We start from the raw sequence: 23,303 nt of genomic DNA, 5'->3' as shown, positions 1-23,303 counted from the left end.
TTAATCAGAAAATGTTTTTCTTATCTCTTTATTTACTTTGGAAACATTTCCTATGTCTTTCATATTATCTGTATAATTCTCCAGGAAAATCCACAATTTTAGCACATTTTTCTATATATTTCTTCAATTTTATCAGAAATACTTTTGATGAAAATCTACAATTTTATCAAAAAATATTTCTACTTAACACTTCAATTAGTTTAGAAATGCTTAATATGTATACCATTTTATCTATTATTTTCCATGAAAATATTCAATTTGAAAACATTTTTATACATATTTCTAAGACTAAGAGAGAGACAAGGGCTGTTTGGGGCATGTAGAATTTGACATTCATTTACAGATGTGGACACACATCTGGTGGGGAGTGTTTAGGGACATCTGTATCTCACAGTCTGACTGACAGAGGATGTAACACAGAGAATGTACCACACACTTTGTTTTCATCTCTCAGTCAGAGTGTCAGATCTGAGTCATCTTGTTTTCCTGAACCCTGTCCACTGGCATCATCTCCAAGCAGGACTGTCCTGAGAACGTTCCTCCCACCCTGAATCTCCACATGCTGAAGGTGTCCCTGGAACTCCCTTCTAACAAGTTCATGTGGCCTAGGAAGCCTAGGAAGAAAGTGGACATCTCAAGTCTTCTGCTGCCAACTTGATGGGCTGATTCTTCTCTTCATCCTGTCCCAGTTCTCCACAGTTAACACATTTGGAAATAAAGCACAACAGTTTCCCATGGTTCTGACACTGACAAATCTCAGTGGCTGATACCCCTGGCTTTTGAAATAGAGGTGATCAACATTTGTGTCCCAGGGAGTCTCCCGGGATGGGCTCTTTAGCTTCTGTTCAGTAGAGGGAAAGCAGTAACAGGAAGGCAAAGCCTGTTCCCTATGACATAAGCAATCCCTTGTCTGAACATTCTACTGTATCCTGGAGAGCTCTGGACATCCCCTGTGATGTCACCAGTGATGTCATAACACCCAGTGCTCTTAGGGATTTCAATTAGTCCCTAGAGTGTTCACCCATATTTATGTCTTCAAGATGGTGGAGGAGTCTACTTGAGAGTGAGAATGGGAAAGTTAGAGAAATGAGAGGCCAAAGGAAGCTGGCTTTCCATCTCACTGCAAACCAACAAGGAAGATGCGGTCCTGGGAAAGGCACAGGGAGTCATGGAACAGTGATGTGAAAGTTCCTGGAGTAAGCATCTGTGAGCCTGGCTTCCCATTAGTGGGTGACAGGAAATGGTGCCACAGTGAATTTAATGAACGTTCCTGCTTATAGTAATTCCTGAAAGGTGGTGATTCTAGCACATTAGTTTGTCCCTCCCCAAAGACTGAGCTAGCTAGTCCAAAGCTGCAAATTTTTATATTATTATGTTTTCCTTACTGGCTATTGGGGTGTAACCTGGGGGCAAAACGAGTCCATAGAGAGTCAGGGAGGAAATATTTCCCAATTTATATCAGTTCAATATTTTACCTCCAATTTGTTTTTCTAGGTATGGTGGCTATCAGACTCTAGTAACTCAGAGCAAAATATTTTGACACCTTACATTCTAAGATCTCCTCTGTCAACCTTATACATGAGAATAAAACCCTAAATTTCCTGAATCAGCAATTGTGTTTCAGATATACCTTTAATACAGCCAAACTACTGTCAGAACCAGAAACTGGATACATTTTCCAGATCTAGATTGTTTTAGACTTCCAGTTATATACTAACAAAGGAATTAGCAACTTAGATATTCACAGAACTCAAGTGATAATCAAGTAATTAGTTACCTAGATTCAGACAGACTGGTGTCAGCAATGAACATTTGTGCTGCCCTTTGCTGGATCTCACTGTCAGCTATTTCTGCAGCTAATTTTCCTCTGAGATAAATGCCCTTCAGTACTCTTCTGCTTTAGAAATATCTGGTTTACTTTCTGCCCTAATAATATGTTTACTAAAGGCATTTATGTGAAATTTTCAATTGACAGTTACAATTAGGGGAAAGTAAGTTCCAACAAGCAATAATCACAAATTTATGGCTTACTAAAATATGCCCTTTTATTACTTATTTATAGGCTATAAACATGAGATCATGGTTTGTATTTAATGTAATGTACATAATATCAAATGGATTACAAATAAATTAAACTTGCTAATGTAGCCCTATTTCATTTTGTTCCTTATGACATTAAACTTAAAAGTTTATTCGAAAAGATGAAAATATATTTAATCAATAAATCCACATAGGTAAAATAAGTATAAAATAATAATATGGGTTTGAATCTTTCTTTGAAAGAGGTAACATAAGATTATGTTAAAAATTTAATGTCTACTTTTAAGGACATGATATATGTAAATATACAATTCTGGTCCACATGGTATCTCATTGATTCCTATCCAAATTCTAGTACATAACATAGTCTCTATCCCTCAAGGTTCTAAATTAATTTTAAAGAGTATATAACTCCTAGACCAGGAGAAGTTATTCATATTGGACATAGACCTCACCTATACAAGAAAAACATTTCTGTTCTTTAAATTATGATATATTCATATTGAATTTTTATACAGACAAAAACATGTTAATTTAAAAAATATCTTTATCTTTTAAAGTGATTCTTTCAGTGTTCTCTTTTTGTTAAACTTCCTAGAAAGAATCTGATTCCTAAGACTGACAGTGAATCAGGCAGTCAATGTGTGGGACAAGAGACCTTGTGGGTCTCCAGACTGGTGCTGTAAAATCATGGATAACAGGAATCTACTGTCACCTAATTTTATGTGAGTGTGGTGCCAGGTCTTCGCCTACAGAAGCTAAACTACCCACTTTTCCATTCTTCATTAAAATGCCAAAGATTTTCAGGTAAGACTCCATTTTTGAGAACCACACATAATTTTGAACTCAGGAAAACTCACAGGCTGATACTTAGCACTAGTTTTCAAGTTCCCCGCAGTAAATCCTGCACCTAAATCTAGTCTGTAGTTTAATCACCAACAAGACCAGAGTTTCCAAGTTACACCTTTTACAGAATCTGTTCCTGTTTTTAGCCCTCAACAGAATGCTAGTGGCTGTCGGGGCTACTTGGTATACTGGCTGGGGTAACAAATCCAAGTGAGTAGTGTGCTGTCAACAAGACCAGTGTCTCAGGGTATTCCCCCCAACAAACCTGCATGCCCAGGTTACAGGCCCATCCATTGCCTAATGGCCATCAGTGCATATGGGTGCAGAAGTCAAGTTTATGATATGACCTCCAGTACCAGGCAATTATGTTAAAAGTCGCAGTAGCTTTCCAATTAGATGTTTGCACATGTACTCCCTGCTTGATGCTTACCATAAAGCCTTGTCCCTATAAACAATAGGAGCTCCCACACCATCAAAACCATTAGGTGTAATGGTGGTACACTGGGGAATCAGGCCTGAGCTTGCTATAATAGAATAAAGACCCTGCTTTGAGTTGAATCAGATTGGTTCATGGGTGTGTTTTCTTGGGGCTATCTAACATTCCCCTGGCTCAACATGCTCAATTTCCACTAACATGGAATAGCAGGCCAAGACCTGTTTGTAAAATGGAAAATAGTGGGATTGAGGTGATGACAGTAGAGCATTTATTGGTCCAAATTTCAAAACCTATTGTTCACAATAAGGGCCTGCCAAAGGCTCCAAACAACACTCCTATCTAACCATAAAACTGGTAGAGCAGCTGGCACAGCACCCTGGTTCTTTTACAGAACCTGTTCCTGTTTTTAGCCCTCAACAGAATGCTAGTGGCTTTCGGGGCTACTTGGTACACTGGCTGGGGTAACAATTCCAAGTGATAAGTGTGCTGTCTCCAGGGTTCTGATATGCACATTAACTGTTGTGCTTCTTTCTTTGTGGTAGGAGTGGCCATGTGCAATGTCTTTAACCTTGGAATTAATGTCCCTGAATACTCTACAACACTAGATTCCTAAGCATTTTACAGAATTAGAAGACCACTAAATTTTAGTTGGATTTATTTTCAGTCCTCTGATGCTCTTATGCGTTAAAAATGAGTCCAAATTAATAGACACCTTGTGCCCTGTAGATAATTTCTCCATAATGTGCACTATAGATCATTAATATCTTATTTATTGAAAGACACAGATGCTAAAGATCCCTTCTACCTTAGTTATGATATAGGAATGTAAACATAATATATCCTCAAGGCAAAAGTGTAATGGTATACTACTGTTAATGGCAAATAAAAAACATTGCTTCTGGTGATGTTAATGGAGAGATATAGTGGCAAAAAGACATTTACTAGATTAGTAACTGCACATCATGTGCCAACAAATGTGTTCATCTTCTGAAGAAAGGATGGCACTAAGTCACCTTTTTACCTAGCTGCCTCCTCTCTTCACTGTTCATCTTACTGCTGACATCTAGGCTGGAAACTGCTCTACAGGTTTCTGATTTCTTTCTCATATTCAGATGCTTTTGTTCCAGCTCTCAGTCTCTGCTTTCACCTTACTAAGCTTTTATTGCTATAAGCAAAGTCAGTGTCTTGTTCTGAAGCAGGGTTTGCTGCTTCTTAATGAAAAAAAAAAAAAAAAACCTCATACTGGACATTATGTGATTTATCTTTAACATTGCAGATTTTCATGGACTTCCCCAACTAGAGACCTTCCAGATTCATGAGTGACCTCTGCATCTGGACACAAATGTGTACTTAATAACTAATTTTTAAATCCATAGGAATGAGAATGAAATTATAACACATTATAAGCCACACCTGTTGTGTAGACTATATGTCACAGCTTGTGCTTTTGATTAAAATGCACAAGGAATCCATGTTTGATGCAGAAAATGATTAAATACAGATGACAAAGAGAAAACCCAAAAGGTAAAGTAAACTTAAATTCCCCCATTGAAATTTATTTGAATATTCTATTATTGATTCCACTTGTTTTCCCAATACTGTTATACAAATATATAAAAAAAAAACATAAGGTACAAAGGGATATGTGCGAATGTATGTATTCATGTGACATTTTTTCTATCCAGACTTGATGAAAATATTTGAGGTGGAAGTGAGACATGTTTTTTTTCTATATTCTTTGTTTACATTCCAAAAGCTTTACCCTTTTCCCAGTCCCCCCATATGTCCCATAAGTCCTCTTCCCTCCATCCATTCTCCTATCTTTCCCCGTCCCTTTTCTCTGTCCTGGTACTCCCCAATAATACTGGATCAAGCCTTTCCAGGATTAGGGTCCTCTTCTCCCTTCATCATGGGAATCATTTGATATGCTATTTGTATCTTCAGTATTCAGAGCTTCAGGGCTAATTAATATCCACTTATCAATGATTGCATTCCATGTGTTTTCTTTTGTGATTGTGTTACCTCTCTTAGGATGATATTTTCCAGTTCCAACCATTTGCCTAAAAAATTCATGAATTCATTGTTTTTAATTGCTGCATAGTACTCCATTGTTTATATATACCACATTTTTTCTATCCATTACTCCACTGAGGGATATCTGAGTTCTTTCCAGCTTCTGGCTATTATAAAAAGGCTGCTATGAATATAGTGGAGCATGTTTCCTTATTGCATGCTGGGGAATCCTTTGGGTATATGCTCAGGAGAGGTATAGCAGGGTCCTCCGGAAGTGTCATGTCCAGTTTCCTTAGGAACCACCAGACTGATTTCCATAGTGGTTGTACCATCTTATAATCCCACCAAGAGTGAAGGAGTGTTCCTCTTTCTCCACATCCTCGCCAACACCTGCTGTCTCCTGAGATTTTAACCTTAGCCATTCTGACTGGCATGAGGTGAAATCTCAGGGTTGTTTTGATTTGCATTTCCCTAATGACTAATGATGTTGATCATTTCTTAAGGTGCTTCTTGGTTATCCAAATTTCTTCAGGTGAAAATTCTTTGTTTAGTTCTGTACTCCAGTTTTTTATAAGGTTATTTGATTCCCTGGGGACTATCTTCTTGAGTTCTTTGTATATATTGGATATTAGCCCTCTATCAGATGGAGGGTTGGTGAAGATCTTTTCCAAATCTGTTGGTTGCCATTTTGTCCTTTTGACAGTGTCCTTTGCCTTACAGAAACGTTGTAATTTTATGAGATCCCATTTGTCAATTATTGATCTTAGAGCATAAGTTATTGGTGTTCTGTTCAGGAACATTTCCCCTGTGCCCATGTCCTCAAGGGTCTTCCCCAGTTTCTTTTCTATTAGTTTCAGTGAGTCTGGATTTATATGGAGGTCCTTGATCCACTTGGAGTTGAGCTTAGTACAAGGAGATAAGAATGGAACAAGTCGCATTCTCCTGCATGCTGACCTCCAGTTGAGCCAGCACCATTTGTTGAAAAGGCTTTCTTTTTTTCCCACTGGATGTTTTCGGCTCCTTTGTCGAAGATCAAGTGGCCATAGATGTGTGGGTTCATTTCTGGGTCTTCAATTCTATTCCATTGGTCCACTTGCCTGTCCCTATGCCAATACCATGCAGTTTTTAACACTTTTGCTCTATAGTATTGCTTGAGGTCTGGGATACTAATTCCCCCAGAAGTTCTTTTACTGTTGAGAATAATTTTAGCTATTCTTGGATTTTTGTTATTCCAGATAAATTTGAGAATTGCTTTTTCTAACTCTGAAGAACTGAGTAAGGATTTTAATGGGGATTGAATTGAATCTGTATATTGCTTTTGGCAAGATGGCCATTTTAACTATATTAATCCTGCCAATCCACGAGCATGGAAGATTTTTCCATTTTCTGAGTTCTTTGATTTTCTTCTCCAGAGACCTCAAGTTAAGTCATATAGATCTTTCACTTGTTTGGTTAGAGTCACACCAAGATACTTTATATTATTTGTGGTTATTGTGAAGGGTGTCATTTCCCTAACTTCTTTCTCAGCCTGCTTATCCTTTGAGTATAGGAAGGCAACTGATTTGCTTGAGTTGATTTTATAACCAGTCACTTTGCTGAAGTTGTTTATCAGCTGTAGTAGTTCTCTGGTGGAGTTTTTTGGGTCACTTAAATATATTATCATGTCATCTGCATATAGTGATAATTTTACTTCTTCCTTTCCAATTTGTATCCCTTTGTCTTCCTTATGTTGTCTAATTGCTCTAGCTAGAACTTCAAGTACTATATTGAAAAGATATGGAGAAAGAGGGCAGCCTTGTCTAGTCCCTGATTTTAGTGGGATTGCTTCAACTTTCTCTCCATTTAGTTTGATATTGGCTACAAGTTTGCTGTATATGCTTTAACTATGTTCAGGTATGGGCTTGAATTCCTGATCTTTCCAAGACTTTTAGCATGTAAGGATGCTGAATTTTGTCAAATGCCTTTTCAGCATCTAATGAAATGATCATATGTTTTTTTCTTTGAGTTTGTTTATGTAGTGGATTGTATTTATGGATTTCCGTATATTGAATCATCTCTGCATCCCTGGGATGAAGCCCACTTGGTCATGGTGGATGATCATTTTGATGTGTTCTTGGATTCGGTTGGCAAGAATTTTATTGAGTATTTTTGCATCAGTATTCATAAGTGAAATTGGCCTGAAGTTCTCTTTCTTTGTTGGATCTTTTTATGCTTTTGGTATCAGTGTAATTACGGCTTTGTAGAACGAGTTTGGTAGTGTTCCTTCTGTTTCCATTTTGTGGAACAGTTTGAAGAGTACTGGTGTTAGGTCTTCTTTGAAGGTCTGACAGAATTCTGCATTGAAGCCATCTGGTCCCGTGCTTTTTTTTTTTTTTTTTTTTTTTTTTGGTTGGAAGACTTTTTATGACCCCTTTTATTTCTGTAGCGGTTATGGGAATATTTAGATGATCTATTTGATCCTGATTTAATTTTGGTGTTTGGAATCCTCCAGATTCTCCTGTTGTGCTGAGTACAGGGGTTAGTAGTAAGATCTGATGATATTTTGAATTTCCTCAGTTTCTGTTGTTATATCTCCCATTTCATTTCTAATTTTGTTAATCTGGATACTGTCTCTGTGCCCTTTGGTTAGTCTAGCGAAGGATTTATCTATCTTGTTGATTTTCTCAAAGAACAAGCTCCTGGTTTTGTTGATTCTTTGTTTGGTTCTCGTAGTTTCTACATGATTGATTTCAGCCCTGAGTTTGATGATTTACTGCTTTCTACTCCTCCTGGGTGAATTCACTTCATTTTGCTCCAGGGCTTTCAGGTGTGTCATTAAGCTGCTAGTGTATGCTCTCTCCATTTTCTTTTTGGAGGCACTTAGGGCTATGGGTTTTCCTCTTAGCAATGCTTTCGTTGTGTCCCACAGATTTGGGTATGTTGTGTCTTCATTTTCATTAAATTCTAAAAAGTCTTTGATTTCTTTCTTTATTTGTTCCTTGACCAAGGTATCATTGAGTAGAGTATTGTTCAGTTTCCATGTGTATGTGGGCTTTCTGTTGTTTTTGTTGCTATTGAAAACCACTTTTACTCCATAGTGACCTGATAGGACGCATAGAATTGCTTTGATCTTCTTATATTTGTTGAGGTCTGTCTTGTGACCAATTATATGGTCGATTTTGGAGAAGGTACCATGAGGTGCTGAGAAAAAGGCATATTATTTTGCTTTAAGTGAAATGTTTTATATATATATATATATATATATATATATATATATATATATATATATATATATATATATATAATTGCTCCAAAGCTTCAATTAGTATCACTGTGTCCCTGTTTAGTTTCTGTTTTCCTGATCTGTCCATTGAGGAAAGTGCAGTGTTGAAGTCACCCACAATTATTTTGTTAGGTGCAATGGGTGCTTTGAGCTTTAGTAAAGTTTCATTTATGAATGACGGTGCCTTTGAATTTGGAGCATAGATGGTTAGGATTGAGAGTTCTTGGTGTGTTTTTCCCTTCACCAGCAAGAAGTGTCCCTCAGTGTCTCTTTTGATGACTTTAGGTTGAAAGTCAATTTTATCTGATATTAGAATGGCTACTCTGGCATGTTTCCTGAGACCATTTGCTTGTAAAATTGTCTTCCAGCCTTTTGCTCTAAGGTAGTTTTTGTCTTTGACACTGAGGTGTGTTTCCTGTACGCAGAAAAATGTAGGATCCTGTTTACATATCCAGTCCATTATTCTAAGTCTTTTATTGGGGCATTGAGTCCATTGATGTTAAGAGATATTAAGGAATAGTGATTATTACTTCCTCTCATTTTTCATGTAATCTTTTATATCTGATTGGTTATCTTCTTTTGGGTTTGATGAAAGAAGTTTACTATCTTGCTTTTTCCAGGGTGAAGTTTCCCTCCTTGTATTGGAGTTTTCTTCCTATTATCCTTTGTAGGGCTAGGTTTGTTGTAAGATATTGGGTAAACTTGGTTTTGTCATGGAATATCTTCATTTCTCCATCTATGGTGATTGAGAGTTTTGCTGGGTATAGTAGTTTTTGCTGGCATTTGTGTTCTCTTAGAGTCTGCATGAGATTTACCCAGGATCTTCTAGCTTTCATAGTCTTTGGTGAGAAGTCTGGTGTGATTCTGATTGGTCTTCATTTATATGCTACTTGGCCTCTTTCTCTTACTGCCTTTAATATTCTGTCTTTCTTTAGTATATTTGGGGTTTTGATTATTATGTGACGGGAGGTATTTCTGTTCTGCTCCAGTCTATTTGGAGTTCTGTAGGCTTCTTTTATATTCATGGGCTTCACTCTCTTTAGATTAGGGAAGTTTTCTTTCATAATTTTATTGAAGATATTTGCTGGCCCTTTAAGTTGTAAATCTTCACTCTCATCTCTGCCTATAATACATAGGTTTGGTCTTCTCATTGTGTCCTGGATTTCCTGTATATTTTCGGTTACAAGCTTTTTGCATTTTGCATTTTTTTTGACCACGGTTTCTATGTTATCTTCGGCATCTGAGATTCTTTCTTCTATCTTTTGTATTCTGTTTTTCATATTTGCATCTATGGCCCCTGATTTCTTCCCAAGGTTTTCTATCTCCAAAGTTGTCCCCCTTTGTGATTTCTTAGTTGTTTCTACTTCTATTTTTAGATCCTGGATGTTTTTGCTCCATTTCTTCACTTGCTTGTTTGTGTTTTCCTGTAATTCTTTAAGAATTTTTGTGCTTCCTCTTTCATGACTTCTACCTGTTGATCAAAGCTCTCCTGTATTTCTTTAAGTGATTTTTGCATTTCCTCCTTATTGGTTACTATCTTTTTACCCATATTCTCCTGAATTTATTTAAGTGATTTTTGTGTTTCCCTTATAAGGGCTTCTAGCTTTTGATCATTTTCTCCTGAATTTCTTTAAGAGATTTATTTTATCTTTCATGTGTTCTTGTAACAGCATCATGACGAGTGATTTTAAATCCAAATCTTGTTTTTCTGGTGTGTTGAGGTATCCAGGACTTGCTGTTAATGGAGAATTGGGATCAGATGCTTCCATATTGCCTTGATTTCTGTTAGTAACGTTCTTATATTTGCCTTTTACCATCTAAATCTCACTGGTGTTAGTTGGTCTTGTTGTCAATGCAGGACTCACCTGTGCAAGCTGCCGCCTTGCAGCTGGCCTCAGGATGAACTTCTGGCCCTCTGCACTGCTTGGAGATGGGGCATGTGGCCCAGGCTGCTCCCGATCCAGAGGTGGTGACCAGAATGCTCCCGCCAGAAGCCTGGCCTATGGACTGGATCCTCCGATCTTCCGGGTCAGACAGACTCACCAGTGTAAGCTGTCTCCCTGCAGCTGGCCTCTGGGTACACCGTTGGCCCTCTGCACTGTCTGAAGAAGGGGCATGTGGTCCAGGCTGCTCCCAATCCAGAGGTGGCATCCAGAAGGCTCCCTCCAGGGGCCTCCAGACCAGATCCTCTGCTCTGCCAGGTCAGACAGACTCACCAGTGCAAGCTACCTCCCTGCGGCCAGCCTCCGGATGCACCCCTGGCCCTCTGAACTGCTTGGGCACAGGGAGCATGGCCTAGGCTGCTACCGATCCAGAGGTGGCAACCAGAAGGCTCCCTGAGACATGGTTTAATTTAGCTTAGGCTAGTCTCAAATTCATAAGATAGCTGAACTGGGTCTTGGACTTATGATCTTCATTCTTTGTCTGTTGACTTCTGAAGTTTTAGGCATGGACCACCACAGGGAGCAGCAGGTGACTTCCACACCTAATTATGGGTTACAGAAACAATCCTTCCCCTTTGTTTACTTGAGAAAAAAGATGTCTGAAAGCACAATGTGACATTTTCTAGACAGAAGAGCCAGGACTACTGAGCACCCTCTGCCATCTTACTTCAATCCATTTCAATCATTTGACAGAAGTAATAATTAAGGCCACCTTATTGTAGTAAATATTATTTTTATTTATTTTTCAACCACAATTGAATCATAAAGGTACCAGTTAAAAGAAACAAAAAACATGGTATTTATAATAAGATTTAAGCACTAGAGTTGGACAGACTATTTTGTATCATTCCTGTTAGTAACTGTGAGATGTAACTTGTCATGATCTACCTAGGCTGCTCATGCACCCAGGCTTGTCCTCCTGGCCAATCCACCTCCCCCATGGCCCATTCTTCTTTCCTCCTCTTCTGTCCTCCATGGTCTCAATGCCAGACACCAAGCATGGGAACTGAAGCACCATCTACCTTTCCTCTCGACAGCATTTGGCTTTAGGCATCATTATTGAGCAATCATGGAAGGCAGGAAAGAAGTGATATAATTATAATATTATCCCAAAATTTTATTGTAAAATGTGACAACTCTTTTGGCCATTTGTCCAGAGTCTATGATCTTGTACTAGGGCACATAAATTTTACTTATAATTTTTCTCTCAAGCTGAACATTTTAAATGTAGAAAATAATACTCCTTTTAGATAGGGCCACATTATGATACTCAGATTTCCTATTTTGTTTGAACTATTGTAACTACAGTAATTTGGTTTAACGTAAGTTCAGTTTTCTTCTTTCTTTTTCATCCATATTCTTGATTACCTAGTGTCCAGATTGAAAAAATGGCAAGTCAGGACATATATTGTTTTTAAAAGGCAAAATAGTGGGATTGCATTGATGATGGTAGAACATTGGTCCAATATTCAAAACCTATGGTTCACAATAAGGTATTACCAAAGGCTCCAAACAACATTCGTATCTGACCATGAATCTGGTACAACAACCTACACAGCAGCCTGGTTCTGTTACAGAGGCATCTCCTGTTTTTAGCCCCCAACAGAAAACTAGCAGCTTTCTAGGTTACTTGGTATACTGGCTGGGGTAACAAATCCAAGTGAGGAGTGTGGTGTCTCTAGAGTCCTATCATGCACACTAACAGTTGTACTTCTTTCTTTGTGGTGGGAGTGGCCAAGTGCAATGACTTATCTTTAACCTTGGAAATAATGTCTCTCTATACCCTATACCAGTAGATTCCTAAGCATTTTACTGAGTTAGAAGACTACTATATTTTAGTTGGATTTATTTTCAGTCCTCTGATGCCCTTATTGGTTACCAATGAGTCCAAATTAATTGACACCTTGTGCTCTCTAGGTAATTCATTCATAACATTCACTTTAGATCATTAATATCTTATTTATTAGATGACACAGATGATCAAGATCCCTTCAACCTTAGTTATGACAGAGGGCTGCAAACATTATATATCCTCAAGGAAAACCTGTAAAGATATATTACTGTCAATGTCAAATAAAGCAAATCGTTTCTGTTGATGTTAATGGAGATATGGTGGCAAAAAAGCATTTACTAGGTCAGTAATTGGACACCGTGTTCCAAGAGATATGTCCATCTTCTGAAGTAAGGATGGAATTAACTATACTTTTTACCTAGCTGCCTCCTCACTTCACTGTTCATCACACTGGTGATATAGGCTATGAACTGCTACACAGGCTTCTGATTTCTTTTTCATATTCAGATGCTTTTGCTCCAGATCTCAATCACTGCTTTTTCCTTACTGTAGTTTTCTTGTGATAAGCAAAGTCAGTGCCTTCTTCTGGGGCAGGCTTTGCTGCTGCTTAATGGAAAGACAAAATCTCTTGCTGGTCATTATGTGACTTATCTTTTTTAGTGCATATTTTCTTGGCCTTCAACTGCTAGAGACCCTACAGATCCATGTGTGACCTCTGCATATGGATCACAAATATTTATTTAATAACTATTTTTTAAATCCATAAGAATTAGTATGAAGCTGGGCGGTGGTGGTGCATGCCTTTAATCCCAGCACTTGGGAGGCAGAGGCAGGTGGATTTCTGAGTTTGAGGCCAGCCTGGTCTACAGAGTGAGTTCCAGGACAGCCAGGGCTTCACAGAGAAACCCTGTCTTGAAAAAACCAAAAAACCAAAAAACCAAAAAACCAAAACAAAACAAAAAAAGAATTGAATGAAATTGGAACACATTATAGGCCATAATTGTTGTGCAGACTACTTGTCACAGCTTGTAGTTTTGACTATACTGCTCAAGGAATCCATGTTTGATCCAGAAAATGATTAAATATGGATGAAAAAGGGAAAGCTAAATTCCCTCATCAAAATTTATTTTAATATTCTATTATTGATTCTACTTGTATTCCCAATGCTGTTATACACATATAAAAACATAAAGTAGCAAGGGATATGTGTGAATGTATGCATTCATATGATATTTTTTTCTATTCACACTTTATGAAAATATTTAAGGTATAAGTGAGACACGGTTTAATTTAGCTTAGGCTAGCATCAAATTCATAAGAGAGCTGAGCCTGTTCTTAGCCTTATGATCTTCCTGCCTTGTGTATTGAGTTCTGAGGATTTAGGCATGCACCACCACAGGGAGCAGCAGGCTGCTTTTCAACTTCCACATCTAATCATGGGCTACAGGAAAAATCCTTCCCCTTTGTATTCTTAAAAAAAAAGATGTCTGAAAGCACAATGTGACATTTTCTAAAATGAACAAGAACCAGGCCTACTGAGTTTCCTCTGCCAACTTACTTTTCAATCCATTTCAATCATCAGACAGAAACAGTAACTAAAGCCACCTTGTTGTGGTAAATATTATTTTTATTTATTTTTAATACCACACTTGAATCATAAATGTACCAAATAAAAGGCACAAAAGATTTGGTATTTATGATAAAATTTAAAGCACTGGAGTTGAACAGACTATTTTGTAGAGTTCCTGTTAATAACTGTGAGATATAACTTACCATGTTCTACCTAGGCTGCTCATACACCCAGGCCAGTCCTCCTGGCCCATGCACCTACCTCATGACCGATTCATCTTTCTTCCTTTCCTCTCTCCTTCATGGTCTCAACCCCAAGCACCAAGCCTGGGAACTGAAACACCTTGTACCTTTCTTCTCCCCAGGATTAGGCATCTTTATTAAGCAATCATGGAAGGCAGGAAATAAATGATGTAATTATATTCCCAATATAACTGTAAAATGTACCAGGCTTTATGGCCAAGGGTCGAGAGTCTATGATCTTGTATTAGGGCACATAAATGTTGCTTATATTTTTTTCTCTCAGGCTGAACATTTTCAATCTAGAAAATAATAGCCCATTTAGATAGGGCCACATAATGATATCCGAATTTCCTGTTTTGGTTGAACTACTGTAACTACAGGAATTTGGTTTAAAATAAATTCAGGTTTGTTTGTTTGTTTTTAACCAGATTCTTTTCACTTCGAGGAGTGATAACATCATTCCATTCCATGATGTTGGTAGATGATGTAATAAGGATCAAGAATGATCCCTCTCTAGTTAATGACTGTGAGTCCATTTAAGTCCAAAGAAGGTCTTAAACATAGCAACATAACCTCATTATAAGCAAAGGCTTTGAAGTCAATTATATGAGGTTGCTGGAGGTGATTAAAAAGGAAACTGTTAAATCACTTAAAGAAATCCAGAAAATACAAACAAATGGAGGAAATCCATGAATACCTCAAAGATAGCCAGGAAGACAGAAACAAAAATGTGTAGGAAACCAACAAATTCTATAAATACAGTCAAGAAAAAACATACCAAATTTAAAGGAAACAAACTAGTAGAGACCAAGAAATAGAAGCAATGAAGAAATCACAAACTGAGGGAATATTGGAAATCAAAATTTGGGAGTGCACATTGAAACTAGTGAGGGGAGGTTCGCTGAGAGAATACAGAGATGGAAAACAATTCTTAAGCACTGAAGATACAATAGAAGGGATGGATACATTAGCTAAAAAATGTTAAATTTAATACTTCCTGACAGAAAATATTCAGAAAATCTAGGACATCGTGAAAGGACAAAACATTAGAATACTTGCAATAGATGAAAGAGAATACTAGATGACGGTCTAAGGAATTACTGACAATAAAACCATACAAGAAAAATTTCCTAACCAAAAGGGGGAGGTACCTATCAAAGTACAAGAATCATCAACACAAAACACAGAGTGGATCATAAAATGAAGTCTCTTCACTGAATAAAAATCAAAACATACAATAAAAATAAATAATACTAAAAGCTGAAAAGGCATAAAAGTCAAAAAAATATATATGTAAAGGAAGATCTATTGAAATCAGAAATGACTACTCTTTGGAGTCTGATAATGACAGAAATGCTTGAACACATGTGCTGCAGAAACTACAGATGCGCAAATTATTATATGTAGAAAAAAATTCAAAACAAATGGAAAAATAAGATAATCTATGATAAAGTCAAATTTGAGCAATATCAGTCTACAAATAGAGATCTACACAAAGTGAACAAAGAGGAAGAATCTAACTCAAAGTAGTTAATGATACACAGGTATTCAAAAATTATGTTTTATCTGCAAAAGAAAGGAAAGCACACACTCACAAACACACACATAAATATCAACACAACAAGTCATAGCAACAACAATAACAACAACAAAATTCAAGTAGTTAACAATTCCTGTTCATTAATTCTTTCAATATCCATGATCTCCGTTCATCAATAAAAAGACACAGGCGAACAGGTTGATGCAAGCACCAACCTATCCTTCTATTTCATACAAGAATTACAGCTCAACATCAAGAATAGGCATTGCTTTAAGCTAAAATTTTGTAAATATATATTCAAATCAAATGTACCAAAGAGGCAAGCAAGCATAGACATTTTAAAATTTAGCAAAATAGATTTTAACCAAAAAATAATCAAAAGAAATGGAGTACACTATGTATTTCTCAAGGAATAAATATCACCAAAGATGGCATTGCAATTTTTATTATCTTTGCCATAAATACATGGTCACCAACCTATGTGAAAGAAACATTTTAAAGCTAAAATTATATAATAACCCTCCTACACTTATACTCAGTGATTTCAATACCCCTCTTTGACCAATGGACAAATTCTCTAGGCCAAAATTGAACAGAGAAATATTCTAGCTAACTGACAGCATGAACATAAATCCAGCTGATATTTAGAGAACATTCTACTGAAATATAAGATAATATACCTTCTGCTCACCACATCATGAAACTTACTCATAAAATGACCACATATTCAGACACATTGAAACTCTTTATACACACAAGAAAATTGAAACAACACCATGTATCTTATCAGACCGTCATGAATTATAGCTGCATATCAACAAAACAGGAAAGAACACAAGGCTTGCAAAGTCATGGAAGCTGCACACCACACTACAGAATGAAAGATAGGTTAAAGCAGAAATGGAGGAAGAAATTAGAGATTTTCTAGAATTCAATGAAAATGAATATGCAACATGCACAATCCTATTTAACACAAAGAAAATAAAAGTGGTGCTTAAAAGAAAGTTCATAGTTCAAATGTCTCCAGTAAAAACATGGAGAGCTCACATATTGTCAATTTAAGGGCACAATTTAATGTCCAGAACAGAAAAAAGTGAATGAGCAATAATGAAATGGAGTATAAATCAAGAAACTATCCAACTGGGGGCTGAAATCAATAAAATAGAAAGAGAGGAAGACAAGGAATCAATGAATCATTGAGTTGATGCTTTGAGCATTTTAGTAGGCAAGACAGGCAATCCCTTATCGAAAGAGAGAGAATGTCAAAAATTAATGAAATGTAAAATGAAAATGGGGAGAAAATAACAGTCAGAAATTCCAAGAATGATAAAGAGCCAATTTAAAAAAAAAAAAAAAAAAAAAAAAAACTATCCTTCGCTGAATTGGATATTCTAGAATAAATAGGTAATTTCATGGATAGGATCCACTTACCATAATTAAATCAAACAAAGATAAACAAAGAAATCAAATAAAAAAGATTTATTTATTTGTTTGTTTATTTTATGTATATGAGTACACTGTCACTGTATTAATACATACAAGAAGAGAGCATTAAATCCAACTATGGATTGTGGTGAGCCATCATGTACTCTCTGGGCATTGAACTTAAGAACTTTGGAAAAGCAGCCAGTGTTCTTATCTACTGAACTATCTCTCCAGCCCTACGATAAACAATTTAAGCATATCTAAACATCTAGGAAAAGTGAAGTCACTACAAATCTTCCATCAAAAGAGCCCATGACCATGAGTTTTAGGATAGAAACCTACAGCACTTCCAATAGGAGTTAATAAAAATACTCCTCAAAGTATTCAAAAATATAGATACAGAAAAAAAAATTAGCTGATGTATTATGTGAACACATGGCTCTTCGAATATCCAGTCAAAACAGACGAAGCAACAAAAGAGAATTACAGGCCAATTTTCCTTAAAACAAATATGCAAATATGCTTAATGTAACAAAACAAAACCAATAAAATAAAATAGAAAACAGAAATTCATTTAAAGGTCATCCTCCATGATCAATGAGGTAGGCTTCATAAAGGTGATGCTGGGATGGTTCAACATAAGTTGCTTAAAGTGTAAAAAGTAAATAAATGATCATCTTATTAGGTGATGTAAATTACGGGACAATTCCCAACACCACTTTATGGAATTCTTGGAGTAAATAAGTACACAAGGATATACCTAAATATACTAACATCATATTACAGCAAGCTTATAGCCAACGTTAAATTAAATGGAGAGATATTTTAATCAATTACACTAATTCACAAACAAGAAAATGGAGTTCAATCTGTATTCAATGTACTATCTAAATATTTAACTAGAGCAATATAACTGAAGGGGATGAAAGCAATATGAATTAGAACGGAATAAGTTAAATTACGTTTACTTGAAGATGACATGGTATGCATAAGTGAACAAAAATTTCCCAAAGGCTATTTCTGAGCTTATAAACACTTTCAGGAAAGTTGTTGGATACATGACTGACTAAAAAAATACAAACAAAAATCAATGATTAGCAAATTGACTACAAAAAATTCTTGTCTTTTTTATTGTCCCGGTGTTTGATTTTTGTTGTAACTCTGTGTATCCCATACAGGCTTTACCACATTGCTGTCAATCACAGAATTTCTCTAAAGAATGAATGGTGTCATAAGGATGAAGAATATAGATGTGTACAAAGGCTTCTTTATATTAAACACTTTTTGAGGTTTCTCTCTAGCACATATTCTTTCATGGAAATGAAGACTACAGAATTGTGCAGTCTTGACAACATTAAATGAACTTGAAGTGTTACTTTCTTAAATTTCCATTGCTATGAAATGTCATAATGAACAAGGAAACTTCTATAAAAGCTCAATTTAATTGAGAGTTCTGCATCTTAATCCAAGGGCAGCTAAGAAGAAACTGTCTTCCAGGGATGTAATAGGTGCGACTCTTCAATAGTGGAAATTTAAAAGCCCACCCATACAGTGATGCACTTCCTCCAACAAGGCCACACCACGTCATAATGCCACTCATTTTTCTTGGCATATTTAAATTATTACATTCCACTTACTGGCCACAATATGATTGCTCAAACACAAGAGTTTATAGGGATCATACTTAAACATGTAGAATACATGAGTTCCTACTTCAAATGTCTCCGTCGTCTATATCAATCTCAAAAATGTCTAAAGGTAAAAGACTCTTCAGAAATTAATCCTATCATGTAATCATGTTCAAAAACAAAAAAAAATGCACACCATCTGCCTCCAAATTCATAATATATTCTACACCATTCCTAAAGACAGCATGAGGAAAAACTGGACCTAAAAAAGACCAACGACATCTAAGCAATCTCCAAAATCTGCATCTCCATGTCTGTTGTCAAAGTGTTCTTCAGATGTCCAACTGCTTTCTGCTTTGTTTATTGAAGCACAATTCTTTCACTTTGAGTGGTTTTATTCCCTGACAGCAATTTTCCTGAGCAGGTATTCCACAGTTCTAATATCTTAAAATTTTGGTATCTCCAAGGTAATTTCAATATCACAGCTTCTTCTTTCAATGTCCGGGATCCACACATGATTTTCACTGTTCCTCCAATGAGTTTGGGTCACTTCTCAAGCTCTGTCCTCTGTATCACTCTAAGTTCTGGTTGACTCCACTTTCCTGCCCATGCTGCTCTTGCTGCTCATCCCATGGTACTTGTATCTTCAGGGTTCTGGGTTCATATGCTGTACCTAAGCTGGACAGAGTGCCTCTGTTATGATCGCTCAATGGTGCCAAGACTCAGCAGCTCTGCATGACAACCTCATTTATTTGAAACCAGTACCACCTGGGTGATTCTTACACATAACCAAGTCCAGTTTAACCACTATGTCCAGTCTTGGCTATCTCTGGAACACCCTTGCTTTGTCACTCAGAAAACACTACCCAGAAGATTTTACCTCAATGATGCTGGTTTCTTCTCCATCACCTCTAATTCTTGATCTACAGCTATCCAACATTAATTGTCTCACTAGTCCCTTCTAATATTGCCTCTAAATCCATAGCCATATAGACAAAGCTGCTAAGTTCTGCTGCTTGATGTGGCTGAAACATGGCCCCTTCCATTACATTATCACCCACATTCTATTTTTCAAAAACTTTGCTGCCTAAGCTTGGTGGTCCTGGAATTTGCTCAGTAGTTTGAGGGATCTGCAAGGCTCTGTCTGCTGAACTCTGGGATAAAAATCATATAACCCCATGCATGGACCTAAGTATATCTTTTTACATCTTAAATTGAAAACCCAGAATAGCAATTAAAATCCATCCCTTTTCAGTTTGACACATAGTGTATCTCTGTATTTCCACATGAAAACTGTAACCAGGTAATAATAATTTTTATGATGATACAATTCTTTCATACAACTGCAGATTGCTAAGTTTAGCTGGATGAAGACTTGCCTTAATATAACCATTCCTTTAATACCATTGAATATCCTTGATTACACATTTAGATTCATTCAAAATTCAGATAATGCTTTGCTCTTTGAGCCTTACATTTTGTAGTTTTTTTTTCCTTCTAAGTTTGCTGTGCTTGATCAAAACTGTCACTCCAAAGTCCAACTGAGGATTTTTGAGATTTCCTTTATCAATGCAATCAATATAAATCTCTTTGCCTTAATCACATGGAGGCTCTTCAGGCAAGGATAATAGGCATCAACATTCTTTGCCAAAATATCATAAGAATTGTCTCCAGAATTGAAATAATTCTAAGCACCCATGTCTATCATATTCATATTCCGAAGTGCTTTTAACTCCCACCTAATTCCTGATTATATTCATTAGCTTTCTCTCTAATATGTGTTCTTTTATGTCTTTGGCGATTACTGTAACCTGCAAAGGCTTTACCACATTCATCACATTCATAAGGTTTCTCTCCAGTATGTGTTCTTTTATGATGTTGAAGGTTACTGGATACTGCAAAGGCTTTACCACATTGACTACATTCATAAGGTTTCTCTCCAGTATGTGTTCTTTTATGATACTGGAGATGACTGGGTCTTGCAAAGGCTTTACCACATTCATTACACTCATAAGGTTTCTCTCCAGTATGTGTTATTTTATGACGTTGAAGATTACTGGATATTAAAAAGGCTTTACCACATTCATTGCATTCATAAGGTTTCTCTTCAGTATGTGCTCTTTTATGATATTGAAGGTTACTGGATACTGCAAAGGCTTTACCACATTGAATACATTCATAAGGTTTCTCTCCAGTATGTGTTGTTTTATGATACTGGAGATGACTGGGTCTTGCAAAGGCTTTACCACATTCATTACATTCATAAGGTTTCTCTCCAGTATGTGTTCTTTTATGACGTTGAAGATTAGTGGATATTGCAAAGGCTTTACCACATTCATTACATTTATAAGGTTTCTCTCCAGTATGTGTTCTTTTATGTATTTGGAGATCAATAAGTCTTGCAAAGGCTTTACCACATTGATTACATTCATAAGGTTTCTCTCCAGTATGTGTTCTTTTATCTGTTTGCAGATCATTGGGTCTTGCAAATGCTTTACCACATTGATTACATTCATAAGGGTTCCCTCCAGCATGTGTTCTTTTATGTATTTGGAAATCACTGGATCTTGCAAAGGCTTTACCACATTGACTACATTCATAAGGTTTCTCTCCAGTATGTACCCTTTTATGATATTGAAGGTGATTGGGTTTTGCAAAGGCTTTACCACATTGATTACATTCATGGGGTTTCACTCCACTATGACTTCTTACATGCCTGCAACAATAATTGGCACATTTGAAATCTTTACAACATTCATTACCCTGATCAATCTTTTTATCAGTATCAATTAAGTATACAATTTGGTCCAATGGTATAGAAAGATCAGATCTTAAAGTTTTATCACATTATATGTTGATGGTGTTTTCCCAATTATGGGTTGCGGAAGACACCTTTGATAGTTACTGCATGGCTCATATTTATAACATCTGTTTTTATATGGGATTGATATGTGAAGAAATATACATCCTATTGTACTTCCTATCTCAAAAAATAGGAACGACTTAGAGCTTTATAACACTGTTTGCATTCAAAATTTTTCCTCTAGTGTAAATAATACCACATCCAATGTGAACCAAGAGAAACAGAAGATTTTCCAAGTTCTAGTACCCATAAAAATTTTCTATAGGGTGAGTTTGGAGAAGTTTGCAATAAATTTAGAAAACCAATTAAATGAAAACTTCTATCATAATCAGAAAGTCTACTAAACCAAAATACTACATATACTCTCCTTGTTTTGGGATAGAAAAAATTACATTGCTTATGTCAACATCCCTATGCTCATGTAACTGAAAATTATTGTGACACATGATATAACTTTTCAAAGAAGAACAAATGAAAGATTTTTACACACAATGCATTCACACTGCTTGACATTTTGTTCCTCATAGACATTTGATATTTGGATTAAGGTTTCTCCATGACATCATTCTACACACTCATAAACTGAACTCTCAGTTAGTATTAGCAATGTCACTACACGAATATGAGTACCACAAACTACCGTGGACTATTAACTTATCCAAAGGTTGTGGATATACATTTATCACTATTTAATATGCAACATCTAAATAATATAAGACTGCACAGATTGGAGGATTCACTGCATAGCACTAATGGAGCTGTAAATCAAATAATGTTATCACTAAAGACATTGTTTCCATGTCTTCTTTTTTAAGGGAATGCTTTGCATACACAAATCACATAGCCTACAATGAGATGCATGGTTTTGAGAAAATATTATAATCATAGCTACATTTAAAGGGCTGAAATTTAACACTCTTGCATTAATTTAAGGCTTCCAGAAAATACTAATTTTGGTAGAGGCACAATTGTTTCAGCTTGCAAATGAAAATTACCTTTCATGATCTCTAGAAGTTTGACACTGTTCTTCAATATTATGCTCTTTCCAATGGGAACCTAAAACACAGTTCCAGAAAAGAAATGATTTACATTGGAATTTAGATAAAATTCAAGTAACTGTGAATTTTCACAGCACTGAACCTGGTAGAGTCAGCACAATTTTCCTGTTTCTCAACTGAAATAACAGGAGATCATCAATAACCAGGAAACATCTCTCCATTATTTTGAAAGTCAAAAGAAAATTCATAGTCTTACTTATAATAGTGAGGTTCCAGTAGGTCTCCAGCATCACATCTTTGTAGAGATTCTTCTGTGAAGGATCAAGTAAATTCCACTCTTCTGAAGTGAAGTTCACATGCACATCATCAACAGTAACTTCATCCTAAAATATCCCACACACGTGTATAACACAAACATGACACGGATATCACTGTGAAGTAATTGTATACTTTTGTCACAAAATATTCAATTATTTTTGGTGCTTCCTCCAATTATTTCCTGATTCAGAAGTTATAATTTAATCACCTTGTCATTTTTGAAGGAAACTGAATGGTGTGGGGATACCCATGGGGCCCACACGCCCTAAAAGGAAAAAAAGAGGTGATATGGAGGAAGGAGTTTGTGAGGGCAAGGGACCTAGTGTGGGGACAGTGATCAGGGGAATGTGGAATATATAAACTACTGGACATAAAAAAAATTAAAGA

At 36.3% G+C, this 23,303-nt stretch overlaps 1 protein-coding gene across 1 annotated transcript in view; it reads right to left on the bottom strand.

The window, feature by feature from the left end:
* Positions 1-20,576: 20,576 nt before the first annotated feature.
* The window catches only part of LOC127671615 (zinc finger protein 431-like), a gene marked incomplete at its 3' end in the record, with an annotated part of 29,259 nt that continues 26,532 nt past the window's right edge, over positions 20,577-23,303 (bottom strand). The window contains exon 5 of the mRNA XM_052166441.1: positions 20,577-21,397. Coding sequence (XP_052022401.1) covers positions 20,577-21,397 — 821 coding nt within the window. The remainder of the gene's footprint in view (positions 21,398-23,303) is intronic.

Source organism: Apodemus sylvaticus, chromosome 21 (assembly GCF_947179515.1).
Source record: "Apodemus sylvaticus chromosome 21, mApoSyl1.1, whole genome shotgun sequence".
Taxonomy (NCBI): Eukaryota; Metazoa; Chordata; class Mammalia; order Rodentia; family Muridae; genus Apodemus; species Apodemus sylvaticus.
This window is presented reverse-complemented; position numbering and strand designations above follow the sequence as displayed.